A 21,491-nucleotide genomic window follows, 5' to 3' on the forward strand; every position below is an offset into this window, starting at 1 on the left:
CCTTCCAGCTCTATGAGATAGGTTTGTCTCCATATATTATATTAAAATGTTGGTGCACTTCTGAGGCGCTGAATGCCTCAGCAATAAGTGATTATCACAGACGGCATGAAGCCCTGCTGGCTACAGAGGTTTGAGCCTGGGCCTGCTAAACCCTGGGTTGTGAGTTCAATCCTTAAGGGGGCCATTTAGGGAAATGGGGCAAAAATCTGCTTGGGGATTGGTCCTGCTGTGAGCAGGGGGTTGGACTAGATGACCTCCTGAGGTCCCTTCCAACCCTGATATTCTGTGATGTCATTGGCCAAGAAATAGCACAGCTTCAGTAGCCATAGTTACCTATTCCAAGTACAGTTACTGGCTGGGTAAGGCAGTGAGCACACTGCACGTCACTGTAACATTTGGGTGGGGGAAAGGCTATCATAGGTGAAGTGTACTTATGATTCCTTCCTCACATCTGCCCTCTTTATAAGTTGAAGTTTAATTCAACAGGGAGTTCTACTTTCATGGTATGGCAAGGAGACCTGCTGTCTCATTTAAATGTTGACAACTAGATGTACTTTAAAAAGACAAATGCAATGTGTATTGAACCTTTTCCCAATTCCTTTATTGCAGAATAGCCAAATCACTCAACCATCTTGTTCAAAGAAATGGTTTCACATTTTAAGTTGTTTGCACTGATATGATAAGGATTATAAAGAAGATTGCGTAGGGCTTACATTTCTGATAAAATTACATCAGCTACCTTGTGTATCTGATCTCACCAAAGTCTGATTTTTAAACAGCATATAGGGATAAGTTTGGCTCAGTACTGTACCTTAACAATTCAACTTATAACACACTAAGGTCTGGTCTACACGACAGAGGCAACGTACGTCGACCTAACTCTATAAGCATCTATGCTACACTGTAGCTTACACAGCTGTAACTCGCCCATTACACCGACTTAATAACTCCACTTCCGCGAGAGGCACAGGGCTTAAGTCGATGTAGTTAGGTTGATGCAGTGTCATTGTAGACATTGTGTTGCTTATATCGACTGTTACTGCCTGTCAGGAACTCCCACCGTGTCCCACACTAGCAGTTAAATTGGTGCAAGCACTCCAGGTGAGGATGTGCACTGCTGACACAAGGAGCGAAATGTGGACATGAAAACAGATTCAATTACCGCGGTGGCTGTACGTTGGCATAACTTAGGTTGACAATTTTGCAGTGTAGACTTGCTCTAAAGTATTGCTCTGCATGAGACTGTCTTGTGACATGCATGTCTCAATAGCATCAAGTTTCTATTTAACAATTCCTTGTGTACACTTCCTCACTAATAAAATGTAACCATTTCTTTCAGACCCATCCAGAGGGTAACTGGAACTCTACCAAGCACCCCCCTATAATCATGCTGACCCATATCTGTCCCTTTTTGGTATTGCCTGGGAAAGAGGATCTCATCTTTCCTCATCTGGCCAGATGCTCAAACCAAGTTCTTGTGGCTAAAGAGGCCAGTGGAGAATGCCCTTGTGGAGGGGAACTCTCCACTGACACAAAGTTACTGGAGGCAGCATTGCAGATGTAGGGTGTTGCCTCAGAGAGGGGGGGTGGGGAAGTGGTGTTGCAAAGCTAAAAATCAATTTTATAAACTTCTGTAACTTCTGTGTTTTAGACCAGGCTTCAGATGTAGCTTTGGTTCTGTTTCCTTGTCTCAGTGTTGAAAAGAATACTCATTAGCACTTCAGAGTTTTCTTATTAAATTCATTATCTGCATTTGACTACCACGTGTTTGCCTAAAACATTCTAAGCATGTTTCTTTTCAACACCTCCTGAAAGAGACGATCGGTGATACACTGATGGTCGTAGCCCATTTGTTTACATAACCCTAAATATTAAGCACACTATAAGCAAATGCAATTTGTATTGGACGCACCAGGCACTGGCCAGGATTGTAATCCAATTTTTCTTCCAAAGTGAGGATTGGATGTTCTCAGTTAGCTTCAGTTAAGTCACAGCTTTCCTTTCAAAACTGGGTTTCCCTCGTAAACCAAGTAGGTATCCATGGAAGCTGCCTTGTCATCATAACAGCCAGCTTTTTCTTCTGAGTCTACGGGGCAGAGATCCTGTTTGCACCACCTGAGTAGGGAATGCAAATAACTTTTAACCAAAGCCATTGTATGGACAATACTAGTTGCAACCTAACCCCTAGCAATGTTACAATCTCTAGAAAGGCATGCTGTGGACAGGCAATCCCCATGAACACCATGGAGGGGATTGATCAGATTTCACTGTTACCAGATTTCACTGATACAGCAGAACCGAGACTTGTTTCCAGCAGCAGCGGATGTTGAGCAGCGGTCTGGGTCTGTCACAGTAGAAGGCGTGACTGACTACTAGAAAGGGATCGGATCACATGAGTGTGGTGCGGCACCTGCTGAATACACCCAGAGGATCTGCTTGGAAGAGGTGGCTGGAGAAAGGGGTTCTATTTACCTCTGAGCTGCGTAGGTGTCTGTGGAGGAGGCGTCAGGCTGGGCTGCGTGTTCGAGTAAGAGAGCCCCTGCGAAAAGCACACGTCAGATATAAATGTTTCCAGACTCCCATCCCAATAGCAAAATGTAATGGAAGGGCCCAGGTATTCCTTACTCCATCACAGCATCTTGCTGCTTCATACCTGAATCTCCTGCTCAAAAAGGAGGCAGTGACCAGCATTCCTTACACCACCATTGTTTAACAACATTTGAAAACCAATCTCCTCCGCTGAAACCTACCCCAGGATCCCTGAAACTGAACATCCTAGGACTAATTCAGAGTCATTTTGGAGTCTCTACAGTGGATTGTTTGTCAGTTCTCTCCATTACCTGTGTAGATCCTTGCCAGAGTGTAGGCAAAGTCTCGTGCTGCTAGCTCCATCGCAACTGCCCCTTTTGAGCCAACTCTTTGAGTGAACTGGCCAAGCCTGTGGAGAGCATCCTGGAGTAGCTGCACAGAAGATTCCAGTTCTGAAATGCTGGAAGCCAGCGCCAGCTTCCCCTGCAAAGAAAGGAAAAGTTATTGAGTGCCTCCCGCAGGGAAACACAGCTGCTTAAATGCTAATGGAAGAGATCAAACCACTGCAATTCTCACTGAGGCTGCCACAGGAAGCTTATACCACACCAGCCAACATTGACAGAACGCTGCTCAGCTGCACTCAGGAGAAAATTGTTTGAAGGAAACTTGCAGCATTAGTTTATTAACTGAAAAACACCGTGAGCTAGATCCACCATGCTGGCATTCCAGCAAGGTGCGGATACCGACGAGTGTACACACTACCCTGTAATTACATATCTGTATCAGGTAGAAATTATACATGCTCATCACCACTGTATCTGATCTGTCCTTCTACGTCCAAATATTTCCACTTTCATTAAGACATTAGAGCTGTGCTCAGAGTGTGACTGCAGCTACTGCTCTCCTTGAGCTAACAGGCAGGTCTGAAGAATCCGTCCCTTACGAGTCACATATATGTGGGAAAGCCCAAAGCAGCCAGGCCTGTGCTCAACTCTCTGAGAATGGATGGCAGGGCTCTGGCTGTTCCAAGGGGCTTTGCTGGCTCCTCTGATTAAGCTGCCATTTTCCCAGTGGCCTAGCTGTATTGTGGAAAACATGACAGAAGGTCAGCAGAGAGACCCTAATACCACTGGCTTCCTATTAATACTATGGTGTGCACACTGCTGCCTCGGTGTGTGAGACTGAGTGGAGCCTTTAATCAGGGTTTCCCATACTGCCATAGGGTGAGCTCTCAGAAGGGTCTTGATTCACGTAACATGTATTTGTATCCAATATATAAATGTCATTAAGCATCACTACACCATATTACTGATGCTGCGTTTGGCTCTGCATTTCCATGGTCATTGGGTTGAAAAACTTGCAGTGTGTGTGTGAAATCCTGGCCCCTTTGAAGTGTTTTGCCATGGACCTCGGTGAAGCCAGGATTTCACACTGGGTCTCGGCCCAGCGTCTGGGGTGCTATGTTTTACAGAACTGTACATCTTTACCACAGTAGTTCTGCAATTTGTGCTTTGCTGCTGTAATACAATGTGATCGAAGGGTTACAATGGTTAGATTTGCAATGAGGAGCTGGTATTTTAGAGTAGCATTTTGTAGAAGGTTAGTCATGTGAATTAATCTCTTATTTGCAGATTATTTGTGAAACTGACACTTAGTAGTAGCTGATATCCTACTAAAAAGTAGTTTTGTGTATTTTAGGCTTTCAATATTTGAGGTGATCATGCAGTTCTTACTGTTGTTACTGGAAAATACAGCCTGTTAGCTCAGTAGGAGTCAGCCTGTGAAAATTCAACACAATTTTGTCTTCTATAAAACTTGCTTGCACGACTACCTTCCTCAGTACAGGTTAGGTCTGTTGCCAAGAGAAGGTCCAAAGGAACCTCCAAGCCCACAGCATACTAAGGAGATGTTTTAAAAAGCCTTTTGCAAAAGTAACTTAGAGGTTGATGCCAACAAATAGCACAGACCCCAAAGGCAGAAACACGGGCATAACAGGCTGGGATGAAGCCAAAGGTATATAGGTTTCTCAAAACACAGTGATTCAAATACCACACTACAGTAGAACCTCAGTGTTACGAAAACCAGAGTTATGAACTGACTGGTCAACCACACACCGCATTTGGAACTGGAAGTACGCAATCAGGCAGCAGCAGTGACACACAAAACGTAGTACAGTACTGTGTTAAATGTAAACTAAAAAACTAAGGGAAAGTTAAATTAAAAAAAAAGATTTAACAAGGTAAGGAAACTCTGTGCTTGTTTCATTTAAATTAAGGTGGTTAAAAGCACCATTTTTCTTTTGCTTAGTAAAGTTTCAAAGTTGTATAAGTCCATGTCCAGTTGTTAACTTTGGAAAGAACAATCATGACAAAGTGTTCATAACTCTGAGGTTCTACTGTAATAGCTTGGTACAACTGGCTGTGTAACAAACTGCTACTGCCTAAACCAGGAGTTGGCAACCTTCAGCATGCGGCCCATCAGGGTAATCCACTGGCAGGCCGTGAGACATTTTGTTTATGTTGACTGTCTGCAGCAGGGCCGGCTCCAGACCCCAGCGCGCCAAGCGGGCGCTTGGGGCGGCATTTTGCCGGCAGGGCAGCAGGCGGCTCCGGCGGACCTTCCGCAGTCATGACTGCGGAGGGTCCGCTGGTCCCACGGCTCCGGTGGACCTCCCACAGGCACGCCTGCGGATGCTCCACCGGAGCCGCGGGACCGGCGACTGGCAGCGCGCCCCCTGCGGCATGCCACCGTGCTTGGGGCGGCCGGATTCCTAGAGCCGCCCCTGGTCTGCAGGCACGGTCCCCTGCAGCTCTCCTGGCTACAGTTTGCCATTCCTGGGCACTGGGAGCTGCGGGAATCGGCAGCCAGCACATCCCTTCCTGCAGCTCCCATTGGCTGGGAACGGCAAACTGCGGCCATTAGGAGCTGTGGGCAGCTGTGCCTGCAGACAGTCAACGTAAACAAAATGTCTCCTGGCCCACCAGCGGATTACCCTGATGGGCCACATGCCAAAGGTTGCCTATTCCTGGCCTAAATTGCCATGCTGTTGTGTGTTTAAAGGGACCCAGGTACTGTAGATCCAAAATCTGATCAGCTTCAAAGCATGGTTCTGGTCAGAAAAGTGACAGGTTGTATTCTGTATGTGTTCTGCATCAAATCCTTTCATCTCTAATTTGCTAATTTTTTACAGGTGATATTTTTTTCCAACTGCCAGTGGTGTAAATTCAACGTACAGGAAAATCAAACTGGGTTTTTTCCACTTCCTCTCTTATAAGGAGAAAAGAAATTCTAGAATGAGAACTCAGCCAGCAGCTTCACTGCTCATGTCAAAGGCAGAAACAACTCCAGCTTTGCTTTCCTCCCTGTGTACCTGCTCTAAGTCCATAAGAGTATAACTGACAGGAGGCTGCATCAATGGGGCCATTTTTACCGTCACTTTTCTGACTGATGTAGTCAAACAGGGAATGACCTTTAGTATTTCTGAATCCATCAGAAACTGTTTAAGCTGCCACTCTTTGGTTAGCCTCTCCTTGCTGCAAACAACTAACAAACAATAGAGCCAGAACTGGACTCATTTCTTATAATGGAGAATCATTTTCAAGGTTATGCATATTTAAAAATAAGAATGAGGACACCAAAAACAGGGGGCTTTGATTGCAAATCATATTTACTTCAATAGGGCTGGACAGATTTTACTGAGGGCGCAAACTGGCCTGCAGAATCATTGCTGATGATCCATGAAAAGGCAGAACACTCGGCTTTATTTGTACATAGGCCAGGCTGAGTTTTGCACAGCTGACATTCAGAAAGAGCCTGTTTCATTTGTGAGCTGATCAAATTCGATATGAACTTGTTGGCATACAAGATCCTGGAACCCCATGATACCATTTTTAAAACGTCACTTCTCAGAGTAGAAGTGGATTTTAAAATGCATCCAAAGTTCTGCAGCAAAGCCATAGCCAATAAAACTGGCCCCACATATTGCTCATCTGAAACTCCCAGGATGTCTCCCAGATGGTTGTCTTAGGAAGCTAGTGCCATTTCTCACATTCATTCCTCTGGTTGCACTTTCTATGTGAACATCAGCAGGATAATCACCCAGTAACCCCTTGCCTTGCCTCTGTAGCATGCATCATGAAGTACGCACATGAAAGGCTCTCAGCTTCCCATAATCACGTGGTGCAAAGGAAAAGAAAGTTACCTGTCATTCATGTTCTCTGGAGATATACTTCAGTGGCTCACTGCTCTTGGAACCAGGCTTCCATCATAAGACCAGGTGGGAACTCCCTTAGTGGCACCCTTCAGTATCCCATACTTACTTGCTGTCCAAGCAGGAGGAGAACGTACTCCCAACAAGAGCCAGTTAACACAAGTCAAAGGCAGAAATAGCAGACCCTTAGCCAGGGGCGGCTCTAGAAATTACACCACCCCAAGCAGGGCGGCGCGCTGCCCCGCCCTTCCCCGGTCCCACGGCCGGGGCAGAAGTGTCTGCGGCAGGTGCGCTGGTTCCGCGGCTCCGGTGGAGCATGCGCAGGCATGCCTGCGGGAGCTCCGTCCGAGCCACGGGACCACCACACCCACTGCAGTCATGCCTGCGGGAGCTCAAGCGGAGCCGCGGGAAGAGGGGACCCACCACAGTCATGACTGCGGAAGGTCTGCCGGAGCCAAATGCCGCCCTGCCGGAACAATGCTGCCCCACGCGCCTGCTTGGCGTGCTGGGGTCTGGAGCCGGCCCTGCCCTTAGCTCTGCGGGGAGGAGGCTGGATGGGAATCCCCTCAGAGAACAAACATTCCCAGCAATGTTCCTTCCTCTAGAGATGCCCCTCACAGTAGATTCCAACTCCTGTAGACAGGAGCTAAACCAAATGGTACCAGGTAGCAAAAGAGCCAATAACGGTGGGAAACAAGACTCATGCCTAGAATGGTAACAATCCATTACTTTTACGGAGGGCTAAACTATCTCCGCAAAAGCTGGGTGTCATATGCTGGCTGGCCCTTTAACAGATGACTTCAGCCTTGCCTGTGAGGTTGCAGTTATCGCCCAGCTGATTCTGATCTGGGGACTTAATTACAACTAGTGACCCCCACTGCTGTAGAGTGGACTACAGAGGAAGGAGCTCCCTCTCCCTGCGAAGACCCCAGTGAAGGCAGGCTGAAGTGATGTCTGGAAGTAGTAGGGAGGTCCCTAGGAGAAGTTCCCGGTGTCCCCGGAGGGGGGGGGGGAAACAGTGCGGAAACCTGCTGAGAAGCAGCACTTGCAGGGGAAAGCACAGTGGGAGGGGAGGCAGTGCACAGAGCCCAGGAGGGGCAGAAGAAAAGACGGTTACTCACCGTAGTAACTGTTGTTCTTCGAGATGTGTTGCTCCTATCCATTCCAGTTAGGTGTGCGCGCCGTGCGTGCACGGCTCTTCGGAACATTTTTACCCTTGCAACTCCGGCGGGCTGGCTGGGCGCCCCCTGGAGTGGCGCCGCTATGGCGCCGGATATATACCCCAGCCGGCCCGTCCGCTCCTCAGTTCCTTCTTGCCGGCTACTCCGACAGTGGGGAAGGAGGGCAGGTCTGGAATGGATAGGAGCAACACATCTCGAAGAACAACAGTTACTATGGTGAGTAACCGTCTTTTCTTCTTCGAGTGATTGCTCCTATGCATTCCAGTTAGGTGATTCCCAAGCCTTACCTAGGCGGTGGGGTCGGAGTGAGACGTGGCAGAGTGTAAGACTGCGGAGCCGAAGGCTGCATCATCTCTAGATTGCTGCACCAACGCGTAGTGGGAGGCGAACGTGTGGACAGAAGACCAGGTGGCCGCTCTACAGATGTCCTGGATAGGAATATGGGCCAGGAAGGCGGCAGACGAGGCGTGCGCTCTCGTGGACTGAGCGGTGAGGCGGCATGGTGGCACGCGAGCAAGCTCGTAGCATGTCCGGATACACGCCGTTACCCAGGAAGAAATCCTTTGAGAGGAGACCGCCTCGCCTTTCATGCGATCGGCAACCGCTACGAACAGCTGGGTCGAACGCCGGAAGGGCTTCGTCCGCTCGATATAAAAAGCGAGAGCCCTGCGGACGTCCAGGGTGTGAAGCTGTTGCTCCCGAGGGGAGGCATGCGGCTTCGGGAAGAAGACCGGAAGGAAGATCTCCTGGTTGAGGTGGAAGGCCGACACCACCTTAGGGAGGACGGCCGGGTGTGGTCGAAGCTGCACCTTGTATCCGTGGAAGACAGTATACGGCGGACCAACCGTGAGGGCACGGAGCTCGGACACTCGCCTTGCCGACGTTATAGCGACGAGGAAGGCCGTCTTCCACGAGAGGTAGAGCAGGGAGCACGTGGCCAAGGGCTCGAAGGGGGCTCCCATAAGCTTGGCCAGAACCAGGTTCAAATCCCAGGCCGGGGTATGACGTCGTATCGGCGGGTACAACTGGTCCAGGCCCTTAAGGAAGCGGGAAACCATCTGGTTTGAGAAGATGGATCAACCTTCTACGGATGGACGAAAGGCGGACACGGCTGCCAGGTGCACCTTCAAGGAGGAGACCGCGAGTCCTTGTTCCTTAAGGTACCAGAGGTAGTCCAGGATTGTAGAGATAGGGACTAGGAAGGGATTAAGGCCACGCTGGTCGCACCAGAGGGCAAAGCGCTTCCATTTCGCGAGATAGGTGGAGCGAGTGGAAGGCTTTCTGCTTTCAAGCAGGACTTGCTGTACTGCCGCCGAACAGTCCCTCTCTGCGTGGGTCAGCCACGCAGGTACCAAGCTGCAAGATGGAGGGACTGTAGGTCCGGGTGGCGGAGTCTGCCGAAGTCCTGCGTGATGAGGTCCGGCCATAATGGAAGGGGAATGGGATCCCGAACGGAGAGCTCGAGCAGCAGGATGTACCAATGCTGCCTCGGCCAGGCCGGAGCGACGAGTATTAGGTGGGCCCTGTCCCTCCGAAGTTTGAGTAGCACTCGGTGTATGAGTGGGAACGGAGGGAAGGCGTAGAGGAGGTGATCCGTCCATGAGCAGAGGAATGCGTCCGACAGGGAGCCCGGAGAGCGACCCTGGTAGGAGCAGAACTGGTGGCACTTCCTGTTCTCCTTGGAGGCGAACAGGTCTATCTGGGGAAATCCCCACCTTTGGAAAATCGTGTGTACCACATCTGGACGAAGGGACCACTCGTGGGAGAGGAACGACCTGCTGAGATGGTCGGCCAGCGTGTTCTGCACTCCTGGAAGAAAGGACGCTTCCAGGTGAATCGAGTGGGTCACGCAGAAGTCCCACAGGAGCATCGCTTCCGTGCAGAGGAGGGAGGAGCGGGCTCCACCCTGCTTGTTCACGTAGAACATTGCCGTCGTGTTGTCCGTGAACACTGCCACGCAGCGGCCTTGCAGGCGGGCGCGGAAGGTGTGACACGCCAAACGGATCGCTCGCAGCTCCCGGACGTTGATGTGGAGAGCGAGCTCTCGGGGCGACCAGAGACCCTGGGTGTGAAGGTCGCCCAGGTGAGCCCCCAATCCCAATGCTGAGGCATCCGTGGTTAGGGTGACGGATGGGCGAGGAGGGCGGAACGGGACTCCTGCACACACGACCTCTGGGTTCAGCCACCAGCTGAGCGAAGCGAGTGTCGGTTTTGTGACGGTGACTACCATGTCTATCGGGTCGCGGTGCGGGCGGTATACAGATGCCAGCCAAGATTGAAAAGGGCGAAGGCGGAGCCTCGCGTATGCGGTGACGAACGTACAGGACGCCATGTGGCCCAGGAGGCGCAGGCAGGACCGAACCGTTGTCGTGGGAAAGGTGAGTAGGTCCCGGATGATGGAGACCATTGTCTGGTGCCGAGATCGAGGGAGGCAGGCCCTGGCTAAACTGGAGTTGAGGACCGCTCTGATGAACTCCACCCGTTGCGATGGAGTTAGGGTGGACTTCTCGGCATTGATGAGAAGGCCGAGGAACCGAAATAGGGATAGTATTTCTGTCATCTGGTCCATTACCAGCTGTCAGGATGTCCCGCGAACCAGCCAGTCGTCGAGATACGGGTAGACGTGTATGCGACGACGGCGGAGGGCTGCGGCAACCACTGCCATGCACTTGGTAAAGACCCTCGGCGCGGTGGACAGGCCGAATGGCAGCAATGCAAACTGGTAGTGCGCGTTGTTGACTACAAAGCGCAGGTAGCGTCGATGGGGAGGGTAAATCGCGATATGGAAGTACGCGTCCTTCATATCGAGGGCGGCAAACCAGTCTCCCGGATCCAGGGAGGGAATGATGGTCCCCAGGGTGACCATGCGAAACTTGAGCTTGAGCAGGTACCTGTTGAGCTCCCGGAGGTCCAGTATAGGACGTAGACCTCCTTTCGCCTTGGGGATGAGAAAATATCGGGAATAGAATCCCCTGCCCCGCATGTCGTGCGGCACCTCCTCTATGGTACCCAAGCTCCACAGAGTCTCGACCTCTTGTAGGAGGAATTGCTCGTGAGAGGGGTCCCTGAAGAGGGACGGGGAAGGTGGGTGGGAAGGATGGGGCGAAACAAACTGAAGGCGGTAACCATTCTGAAGGTGGTAACCATACGAAGCACCCAGTTGTCCGTTGTTATTTGGGACCACGCTGGAAGGAAGTGGGAAAGGCGGTTGCAAAATAATTGGGAAGGAGCCGGTACAGAGCCTGATGGGCCGTCCTCGGGCGTCCCATCAAAACGCCTGCTTGGGGCCCTGAGGGGCCTTCGAAGGCGGGTGGGTCTGGTTGCGCCTGTTGCCCGACGGTCTACGGCGATTCAGGCCGGGTCGCCGGCTATTATAGGGTCGCGACCTGGGCTGATTAAAGGGCCGGTAGGGTTGCTGCCGGAATGACCTTCGCTGGGTAGCCGGTGTGTGCATACCCAGAGTGCGAATGGCAATTCGACCGTCCTTGAGGGTCTGAATTCTGGAATCCGTCTTTTCCGAAAACAGACCCTGAGTGTCGAAGGGGAGGTCTTGTAAAGTGTACTGCACCTCCGGTGGCAGGGTGGAGGACTGTAGCCAGGAGATGCGCCTCATGGTCACTCCTGAGGCCAGGGTTCTGGCTCCCGAGTCCGCCGAGTCCAGAGCGGCCTGGATGGAGGACCTGGAGGATTTCTTGCCCTCTTCCAGGAGGGCCGAGAATTCCTGGCGTGAGGCTGTTGGGATCAGCTCCGAGAATTTCGCCAGGGACACCATGATGTCGAAGGTGTATTGGGCGAGGAGGGCCATCTGGTTGGCGATCCGGAGCTGGAGACCCCCCGCTGAGTAGACCTTTCGGCCCAACAGATCCATGCGCCTAGCTTCCTTGGATTTCGGCGCTGGAGCTGGCTGGCCGTGTCTCTCCCTGTCATTGACCGACTGGACCACGAGTGAGTCTGGTGCAGGATGGGTATACAAATACTCGTACCCCGTGGGGGGAACGGAGTACCTCCTTTCTACACTGCGTGCAGTGGGAGGGACGGACGCCGGTGACTGCCAGATGGTAGTGGCGTTCTTTTGAATAGTGCGGATGAATGGTAAGGTCACCCGCACTGGGGCCTCAGCTCCAATTACATTAGTCACCGGGTCGTCATCCTCAGCGACCTCCGCCACGGGGAGGTCAATAGCCTTCGCCACCCGGCGAAGAAGGTCTTGGTGGGCCCGCAAGTCAATAGGTGGAGGGTCCGCCGTAGACGCCCCCGCCACCGCCTCGTCTGGTGAGGATGACGAGGACAGACCTTGGACCACGGCCTCCGAAGGTGGTTCCTCTATGGGGTGGGCAGCTGTCTCGGACCGCGGATGCTCCGCAGGACCAGGTGGCGACTGGGCCTCACCTGGTGGTGATGGGGGCGGCCTGCTCACTGTGGCCTCCGGCACCCTGCGTTCGGAGGCTGGGGTCCGCGGGGGGAAAGGGAGCCCTTGAGCTTCGTACTGGGCCCAGGGGACCCAAAAGCCCCACTGCTGCACACCGTGGACTTGTCCTTGCGGGGCAGCCTGAAGATGGCCATTGCTGTCTGCCCACGAAGCGACGGAGGAGTGACGAGACGGCCACGGAGGAGCAGAGGCACTCACGGACTGCGCTGTCAATGCCGGCAATCTGTCCCCGGACGGTGCCGAGGATCGGTGCCGGTCGTTGCGGTGCCGGGATGGAGAGCGGGACCATCGACTGCCGCGGTGCCGGGAGCTCGACCAGTGCCGGGATCTCGACTGGGATCTCGACCGGCGGTGCCGGGAGCGGCTTCGGGAGTCACGGTGCCGGGAACGGTGCCGGGAATCGGACCTTCTGCGGTGCCGACGTGCTGGCGACCGGGACCGGGAGCGTCTCCGGGAGTGTGACCGGTACCGCGATGTTGAGCGGTACCGGGACTGCGACCGGCGCCGAGAAGGTGAACGGTACCGCGATGGTGAACGGTGCCAGGATCTAGAGCGGCGTGACGGTGACCGTCTTCAGGACCGGGATCGAGACCGAGACCTGGAGCGCCATCTATCCCGTCCGTCAGGGGAAGGAGGCCGTATCATAGCCGGCTTACCCGCTGACTTAACAGCCCGCACCGGCGGTGCCGGAGGCTCGGTGCCTCTGTGAGCTCAATGAGCTCCCTCGCCGTCGAGAACGTCTCAGGCGTGGACGGGAGCTGTAGCTCGACCGCGGTTGGCACTGGGGAGCAGGGTGGTACCGGACTCAATGGCCCTTGCGGCGCCGGAGTCAACGGTACCGTGCACGGTCTGTGCACCGCTACAGCCGGTACCGGAGGCATCGGTGGTGGCTGGGCTATTGGTCCCGGAGGATGCAGCTTTGAGGCCGTCTTCACCGGCTTACGTTTCCTCGTTGGGGAGAGGGAACGGTGCCGGGTCGCCGGTGCCGGTTGCGGAGGTCGAGGCGCCTCAGTACCGGAGCGGCTCGGGGCCGCCGGTGCGCTGCGCGCCGATGATGACTTCGGTGTCGCCGGGGTCGGTGCGGGAGGCTGGAGCATTGCCTCCATAAGGAGCTGCTTTAAACGACTGTCCCGCTCCTTTCTTGTTCTAGGCTTAAAGGCCGTGCAGATAGGACACTTATCTGGACGGTGGGTCTCCTCGAGGCAGCGCAGGCAAGAGTCGTGCAGGTCCCCGACAGGCATGTGCCGCTGGCAAGTCGCACAGGGCTTAAACCCCGGTGCCTTGGGCATGAGCCCGCACCGGTTGTGGAAGAAGAGGGGTAAACCCCCCTTATTCCCTTATTCTATACTATAGCTAACTAAACTTATTCAACTAATCTAACAACTAAGTAACCTAAACAACTATGTACATGCAAGAGTAGAGAAACGCTAGGGCTGTGGAGGAAAGGGAGCACTCCACTGTTCCAACTGGCCGTCACGGGCGGTAAGAAGGAACTGAGGAGCGGACGGGCCGGCTGGGGTATACATCCAGCACCATAGCGGCGCCACTCCAGGGGGCACCAGCCGGCCCGCCGGAGTTGCTAGGGTAAAAATGTTCCGAAGAGCCGTGCACGCGCAGCGCGCACACCTAACTGGAATGCATAGGAGCAATCACTCGAAGAAGAATCTTTGTTTGGATGTTTATTTGAATTTTCAATTGGACTTTCATTACCTAGGAGGTGACCTGGCTGGAGGGCTAGGCCATGGAAGATGAAAACAGAAACAGGCCACAGTGGTAGTCCAGGTGGCACGAAAGGTGAAGATCCCAGCAGCCCCACACTCTGATGCCAGGGAGTGGTATGGCTGAGAGTGGGTAATAAAAAAACACAAAATAAATCCAATTTCTAGAGGCCAGGAGAGTTGGGGCACCAGCAGCTCAGAAGCAGGTTGTGTTATACCCCTATGTCAAACTAGGATTCTGGTCTAGAAGCCTAGTGTAAGCAATAGTGCTTGGTACCTGGATGCAGAGACCTGCTGTCTCCTGACTAGACAGATCTGAGCTTGGAAGCCCCAAGTGGAATGAGCCTCGACAGGCCCAGCTGGCTGCAGCATGGGGAGATGCAATGAGACAGCCAGTTAGCCAAGCTTTGCTGGGTGTCACTCCAACCTACTGGAATCGTGTTAAATGAAATGCAAAGCTGGGTGGGCTTTTTAAGGGCTTCAGTGCACTCCAGAGAAAGTCTTGGGCATTTTTCACATTGTTTGTTGGGACAGGCATGCGGAGTGTGGACAGGAGAATTGGTTCAGTAAGTCAAACCTCAAGGATGGAATGGATGAGGTAGTGCATGGTTCCTGAAACCAAGAGCCATAGCTGGAGAGCTGTCAAAGCCCTCTGGGGCCTTCCCCTTCCCAAATCACAGCCATAAGGAAGGAACATGGGATGCCAGGCAGCAGCAGCCTCAGCACTGAGTGAGAGTGGGGGAGATGCCTGGTCGGATGCAATCAGCTCAGCACTGTAAAGCCAGTGGTGTTCCCAGCAGGTCTTGCAGTAGGAGCAAGAAGCCAGGTCCAGGGAGGTGAACGTCTGGATGATCAATGTTGCTGTGAGCGAACACACCTGCACTCCAGAGCAGAATGCAGCTAGCACCTGGCCTTGGCTTTTGGCGAGAGAGCGCAGCACGTCAAGTGAGAGGATATTTGTTGTTCCCTCCCAGATGGTCAGCACCTGTGAAGGAGGAGGGACAGGCAGGAAAAGCAGCTGTTATTGGGGTTTCTTACCAATGAGAGGGGCGCTCAGACTGATCTCCCCCACACATCCCATAGTGACTGAAGGGTAGAGCTGCTAGGCATGGAGTCAGGGCAGTGGATGCGCAAGGAGAAGTGGAACTGCTGAGTCAGAAAGAGCAGATGTATGGAGGGGGTGAGCCAGGACTTCATGGTGCTTGCAGAACACGAGGTTAAAGGCGGGGAAGGAGGACAGGGTTAAAGGCTGGTGGCAAGGGCAGATGGAGTGCTGTGAGAGTGGAAGGGAGGCAGAGAAGAGGGCTGTGAGGAGCAGACGAGGCTGGGGTTGAATGGGGCATGGGGGGTTGGATGGGGTACGGAAGGGTGGCATTGCAAAGCCCAAAGAGGAGACGAGGCTGGAGAGGGAATGAACTGTGAAGGGAGGTGAGGAAGGCTTGTAGGGGAGATGAGAGGGGGAGGCCAAGTTTATGGGAGCAGCCCAGGGGAGGGTGTGAAGCAGGAGGGGTCGGTTCTCTAAGGGAGGAGTGAGCCCACATGAGGACAAACAGGCAGTGGAAGTCAGTATGTGGCTGACAGCTCAATAGCGCCCCTGAGCAGGAGTCAATCACGAGTGACATGACGGCGAATGGCCCATCGGGACGAGAAGAACAATGACAAACTGGTCAGTTCTATCACCGTGTTAGAGCTCTGTGGTGATGTGGGGTCCAACAGCAGGGCTGGCACATGGGCAGAGGACAGCCATGACATTAGGCGGGAGGGGAAGGCCTGGTGGCATGAGCACACACATTTGGCAATCTGTCTTTGGCAGAGAGCCAGGCAGCAGTGTAGCACTGCAGAGGGATGCCTGGGACGCACCAAGTGAGGAGCTATGGAGAAGAACTGTCACGTTTTGTTTCTGTTTTCTTACCTGGGCATCTCGCAGTGCGACTGGCAAGCCTGTGTCCTCCATGTAGCCCTGCCCTCCAAAACACTCCAGTCCCTCAGAAATAACAGCAATGGCCTGCAAAACACAGATCACGAGACTCCAGGATTTGAACCTCAAGATCCAAATTACCCAGATGGAGAAATTGCTCATGCTGCCCTCCATGCTAATTACCATGTTGCATCCAAACAGTTTCCGGTGCTGATCCTGCAGGGAAAGGGTTAAGTGAGTTATGCTGACTCAGTGAGGCAGGTGACTCTTACCCTACATGGACATAAAGGGATTTCGAGGGACTCTCTGGGGAGAGGTTCTAGGGCAGTGGTTCGTGTGTCCCTGGGGGATGCAGAGGTCTTCCGGGGGGTACATCAACTCATCTAGAGATTTGCTTAGTTTTACAGCTGGCTACATAAAAAGCACCAGTGAAGTCAGTACAAACTAAAATTTCGTACAGACAATGACTTGTTTATACTGCTCTATAGACTATAGACTGGAATGTAAGTACAATATTTATATTTCCATTGATTTTATAATTATATGGTAAAAAGGAGAGAGTAAATTTTCAGTAACAGTGTGGCTGTGCCACTTTTGTATTTTATGTCTGATTTTGTAAGCAAGTAGTTTTTAAGTGAGGTGAAACTTGGGGTCTGCAAGACAAATCAGACCCTTGAAAGGGGTACAGTGGTCTGGAAAGGTTGAGAGCCACTGATCTCTAGAGCATGGGCTGAGCAGTCAAACCTGGGGAGTAGGCTGGATAGGATTCTCATAACATCTTATTGAGGAGTTCTATGTTCATAGAGCTAAACCCCCGGGAGGAGTCGAGTTTGGGTTTTACATGGTACGTGAGATGATCTGTGTGCAGAGCAGGTTGGGAAAGACGCCTACTCAAAGGGCCACTTGGTCAAAAACTTGAAGTTCAGCAGCTTCTAATATGAACTGCGAGAGGCCAGCAAGTTGCCCCGAGAAGCAGACAGAAATCCCCGTGCTCCATTAATGAACAATGCAAAAAATAGTGCCTGGAAGTAAAGAAATTTGTTTCAAGACAAACACATTACCTCCGTCCCGGGATAAGTGGATCCATTCCAACTTCTGCACACATTTAAAGAGAGAAAGAGACAGCAGGAGAGACCTCTAGAGTTAAGGTTGAAACTGAACTTCTACACAAACCCAACTCCTTTTCAGTTGCTCATAACTGTAGGAAACAAATTCCTTTGGGGAGTGAATTGTCTTTGCTTGGTCTCTGCCCAAAGGAGAATTCTCTTTTTTAATTTAGCAAAATATTTTCAGCCAAGTGTTCCCACACTTTAAAAAACCCCACACCACTGTTCCATCTGTTCTGATCAGAAATGTGACATGTGCCTCATTCACCAATCACTGACCAGAATACGCCTCTCCCCTGCCTATAGCTGACCTCCACTCCCCACAATGCAGAGCAGTTAATTAACTCACCTGCCCTAACTGGCAGCAGTCATTCCATTGTTCTGCTAGCCTGGCAGGAGCAGGTTTTCCTTCTACCCCAAGCCCTGGACACTGTATTGCTGCTGCAATTTATATTCTCCCTGTAACTCATTCCTCCATCCAGCCCAAGGTCAGTGACATGCTGCACAGAGCCCCTCCCAGGTTGATTGAATGTGGCCACCCAATACCTGTTTCCCAGTGTAGAGCTTAGCGACTGGCGTCAGCAGCCTGAGAAGATGCAGGTCCTGCTCACTGGCCATCTTGGTCTCCTCTAATCCCAGCAGCTTGGCTATCTCCATGAGCATGAGAAAGGCCCCTCGAGTTTCCACCTGCAGGGAAAGAAGCAGCAGGGAGCACTCACGTGCAATCCCTATGGGCACAGGCATGCATCAACCCCATCTGACCTTGTACCAGGAGAATTACCTTGAATCAGTACCAAGCCCCTGCCAAAGCTGCAGAGGCAAAGACTGCTCTGCCCAGTCTGATATACCACAGGTATTGCAGGCCAGGTGTGGGGCCTTGCTCCCTTGGTAGTTCTGTAACCATGGTCCAGTATTAGGAGTGCGACAGTGCCATTTTTTTAGGCTCCATCAGACACCAGATCAATTCTCCTTCCAGGCACCTGATTCAATTTTCAACATCACAAGTCCACATCCTCCCACAGTGATGTACAGGAAACAAGATGACATCCTTCCAAAGATGGAAGGATGGCGTGGATTGCACCCTCAGCAAGTTTGCAGATGACACTAAGCTGGGAGGAGTGGTAGATACACTGGAGGCTAGGGACAGGATACAGAGGGACCTAGATAAATTAGAGGATTGGGCCAAAAGAAATCTGATGAGGTTCAAGGAGGACAAGTGAGAGTCCTGCACTTAGGACGGAAGAATCCCATGCACTGCTACAGACTAGGGTGAGGGTTAGTGGCTAGGCAGCAGTTCTGCAGAAAAGGACCTAGGGGTTGAGAAGCTGGATATGAGTCAGCAGTGTGCCCTTGTTGCCAAGAAGGCTAATGGCATATTGGGCATCAGTAGGAGCACTGCCAGCAGATCGAGGGATGTGATCATTCCCCTCTATTCGGCACTGGTGAGGCCACATCTGGAGTATTGTGTCCAGTTTTAGGCCCCACACTACAAGAAGGATGTGGAAAAATTGGAAAGAGTCCAGAGGAGGGCAACAAAAATTATTAGGGTGCTGGAGCACATGACTTATGAGGAGAGGCTGAGGGAACTGGGATTGTTTAGTCTGCAGAAGAGAAGAATGAGGGGGGGATTTGATAGCACCTTTCAACTACCTGAAAGGGGGTTGCAAAGAGGATGGATCTAGACCAGGGGTTGGCAACCTTTCAGAAGTGGTGTGCCGAGTCTTCATTTATTCACTCTATTTAAGGTTTTGCGTGCCGGTAATACATTTTAACGTTTTAGAAGGTCTCTTTCTATAGGTCTATGATATATAACTAAACTATAGTTGTGCCTAAGTAAATAAGGTTTTTAAAATGTTTAAGAAACTTCATTTAAAATTAAATTAAAATGCAGAGCCCCCGGACCGGTGGCCAGGACCCAGGCAGTGTGAGTGCCGCTGAAAATCTGCTCGCGTGCTGCCTTCGGCACCCGTGCCATAGGTTGCCTACCCGTGATCTAGACTGTTCTCAGTGGTACCAGATGACAGAACAAGGAGTAATGGTCTCAAGTTGCAGAGGGGGAGGTTTAGGTTGGACATTAGGAAAAACTTTTTCACCAGGAGGTTTGTGAAGCACTGGAATGGGTTACCTAGGAAGGTGGTGGAATCTCCTTCCTTCGAGGTTTTTAAGGTCAGGCTTGACAAAGCCCTGGCTGGGATGATTTAGTTGGGAACTGGTCCTGCTTTGAGCAGGGTCTGGCACTAGATACCTCCTGAGGTCCCTTCCAACCCTGATATTCTATGATCTGCAGAGAGGCAGGAGCACTGCAGGTGCAACCACTTGTCAGGACCTGCAAGGACCCTGGCTGATTGCTTGATGAGTAGCTCACTTCCCTGGCAACATGATATTAAGCTTTTCTGCATGCATCTGTTCTGATGTGCTCTGCAGAGGCCACTTAGACCAGCTGGCCATATCACTGTTCTGAGGGCAGACTCAGAGATGCTAGAACCTCAACCTATGTTTGATAGTACTAGCTTGGAGATACTGCTGTCTCTCCCCCACTACCATCACCCTGAAAAAGGATTTTTATATATTAGGTGGGGATGAAAGAGAAACTTGTCCCACCATGGGGGCCAAGCATTTGCATGATGTTACATTGCCCAGAGCAAGAAGGAAACAGAAGGTTTGATTGGGTTTGGGGAAGTGAACAGGGCCCTTTGTATTTTAGATCCCTTTTTGGACAATAAGTTTCTGCAGGTTGTTTTTTGGTGATCTACCATAAACAAACAATATTTTTGTCTCTGATCTCTGTAAAGCAGAGAAGGACCCAGCTGCTAAATCCAGACCCAGGTTTGAAACCCCTTCCACAGCCCAGCTGGTTCATCAGAGCCAGAGTGCAGGTTCACACCCAGCTTGCTTCTATAGTCCTCAGTCCTGTTTGTCTGTATATTGTTATTATTTATTTCTATTACAGCAGGGCCTAGAGCTCCTGCGCAGGATCAGGGCCCCATTGTGCCAGGTGCTGCACAGACAGAGTGTGAGGCACCCAACGCTCTGAAGTGCTTACAGTCCCCATAGAATTTAAATAATAGAGCACCATGTACTGCGCCAGGGATTCCACAAATCATTCAGGGACCATTTTGGACATGGGTGAAACCCACTCAGGGGTGCTCTGTCCACCTCTACTGGTGGCTGGGTCTCCTGCCAAAGTTAATGAGCCAGCTATGGCCTTGACTAATGGAGCTGGGTCTTTTAGCTCAGGCCTCTGAGGCTCATGCTTTGAGATCCAGATGTCCCAGGCTCAATTACATGCCCAAGGGCAGGGTTTTACATGGGCATCCATGTACTTCTATGAGGAACAGCTCTGCACCTGTCTGCTGTCTGAGCAAATCCAGACTCCTGCAGAGTGGGTGAATTCCTGCTCAGCTCAAATCCTGCTAGAGTACGTGTCACATCCCTGTCTAATATGCCCTGGATCGATACTAGCCAGTTCTGGCAGCCTTGTGCCTAAAGCAGGGTTGAGAGCATCGGTAACAAAACTCCACAGAGCTCTGACCAGTCTGGTTATGAACAACAGTGGCAGGCCGGCCTTCCTGATTCACAGCTCCCTGCAGCAGTGGTGAATCTTTGCCTTGCGGCAGGAGTGAGTGAGTGAGTGCGAGGAAGCCTCACCTCCAGCCGGGCCATGGTTTGCATGTGCAAGGGATGGTCCTTGATGAGCTTCCCAAAGACGACCCGCTTGCCGGCATACTCTCTGGCCAGGTTAATCACCCTAGGAACGAAAGGGCAGTCAGGCATGGAGGGTTAGTGGCTGCAGCCTTTACATTCCCATCTATATTAAACCCATTTCCTAAATTCCCTTTTGAGCCATTCACAGCTTGGGGATGCAGAATAACCCAACCATGGCAGATGGAAGTGATACTGTATAGTCAGCCTAGGAGACAGCTAACCCACAGCAGTGCTTACTTCTCCCCATCACCCCAGCAAACCTCTTCCTGCTCACCCACCTGGTGTCAAGTGCTGAAGGCTGGAATGCTGTTGCCTTGGTAATACTGTTTAGGCTGCTCAGTGCATCTGTCCTTGGACTAGCAGCTAATGCAGCCTGCTAATTTAGCAGAGCTCGATGTTACTTATAAAGAGAGTGTACAGGCACAGGGTGACAAAGGCACTCGGCCTGGTCTATTGCCCTCAAGTTGCAGTCCTAGCGCCTTGGCTCCATGGTTACAGGTATGCTAACACCAGTTCCTGTGGCAAGGAGTGACTCAATCAGCAGCAAGAGTCTCTGCTGTCCCCTAGGCCATACAAAGGGTTAAGGCAAGGGACCCTGACATTTATAGCCTGAGACAAACAACTTACCTGCCACCCTGCCAGTTTTGTGACATGTCTGTTACCTTCTCTTGTGCCTGATATCTCAGACACAACAT

The 21,491-nt window shown here is 51.8% G+C and overlaps 1 protein-coding gene across 1 annotated transcript in view; it reads right to left on the reverse strand.

The window, feature by feature from the left end:
* Positions 1-579: 579 nt before the first annotated feature.
* LOC123350949 (acyl-CoA dehydrogenase family member 11-like) overlaps positions 580-21,491 on the reverse strand; it is a 42,818-nt gene continuing 21,906 nt past the window's right edge. Inside the window, exons 8-14 of the mRNA XM_044989903.1 lie at positions 20,740-20,839; positions 17,638-17,778; positions 15,980-16,072; positions 14,945-15,052; positions 2,841-3,012; positions 2,473-2,539; positions 580-2,115 (exon numbers count right to left, since the gene is read on the reverse strand). Coding sequence (XP_044845838.1) covers positions 1,989-2,115; positions 2,473-2,539; positions 2,841-3,012; positions 14,945-15,052; positions 15,980-16,072; positions 17,638-17,778; positions 20,740-20,839 — 808 coding nt within the window. The 3' untranslated portion in view covers positions 580-1,988. The remainder of the gene's footprint in view (positions 2,116-2,472; positions 2,540-2,840; positions 3,013-14,944; positions 15,053-15,979; positions 16,073-17,637; positions 17,779-20,739; positions 20,840-21,491) is intronic.

This window comes from Mauremys mutica, chromosome 16 (genome assembly GCF_020497125.1).
Source record: "Mauremys mutica isolate MM-2020 ecotype Southern chromosome 16, ASM2049712v1, whole genome shotgun sequence".
NCBI lineage: Eukaryota > Metazoa > Chordata > Testudines > Geoemydidae > Mauremys > Mauremys mutica.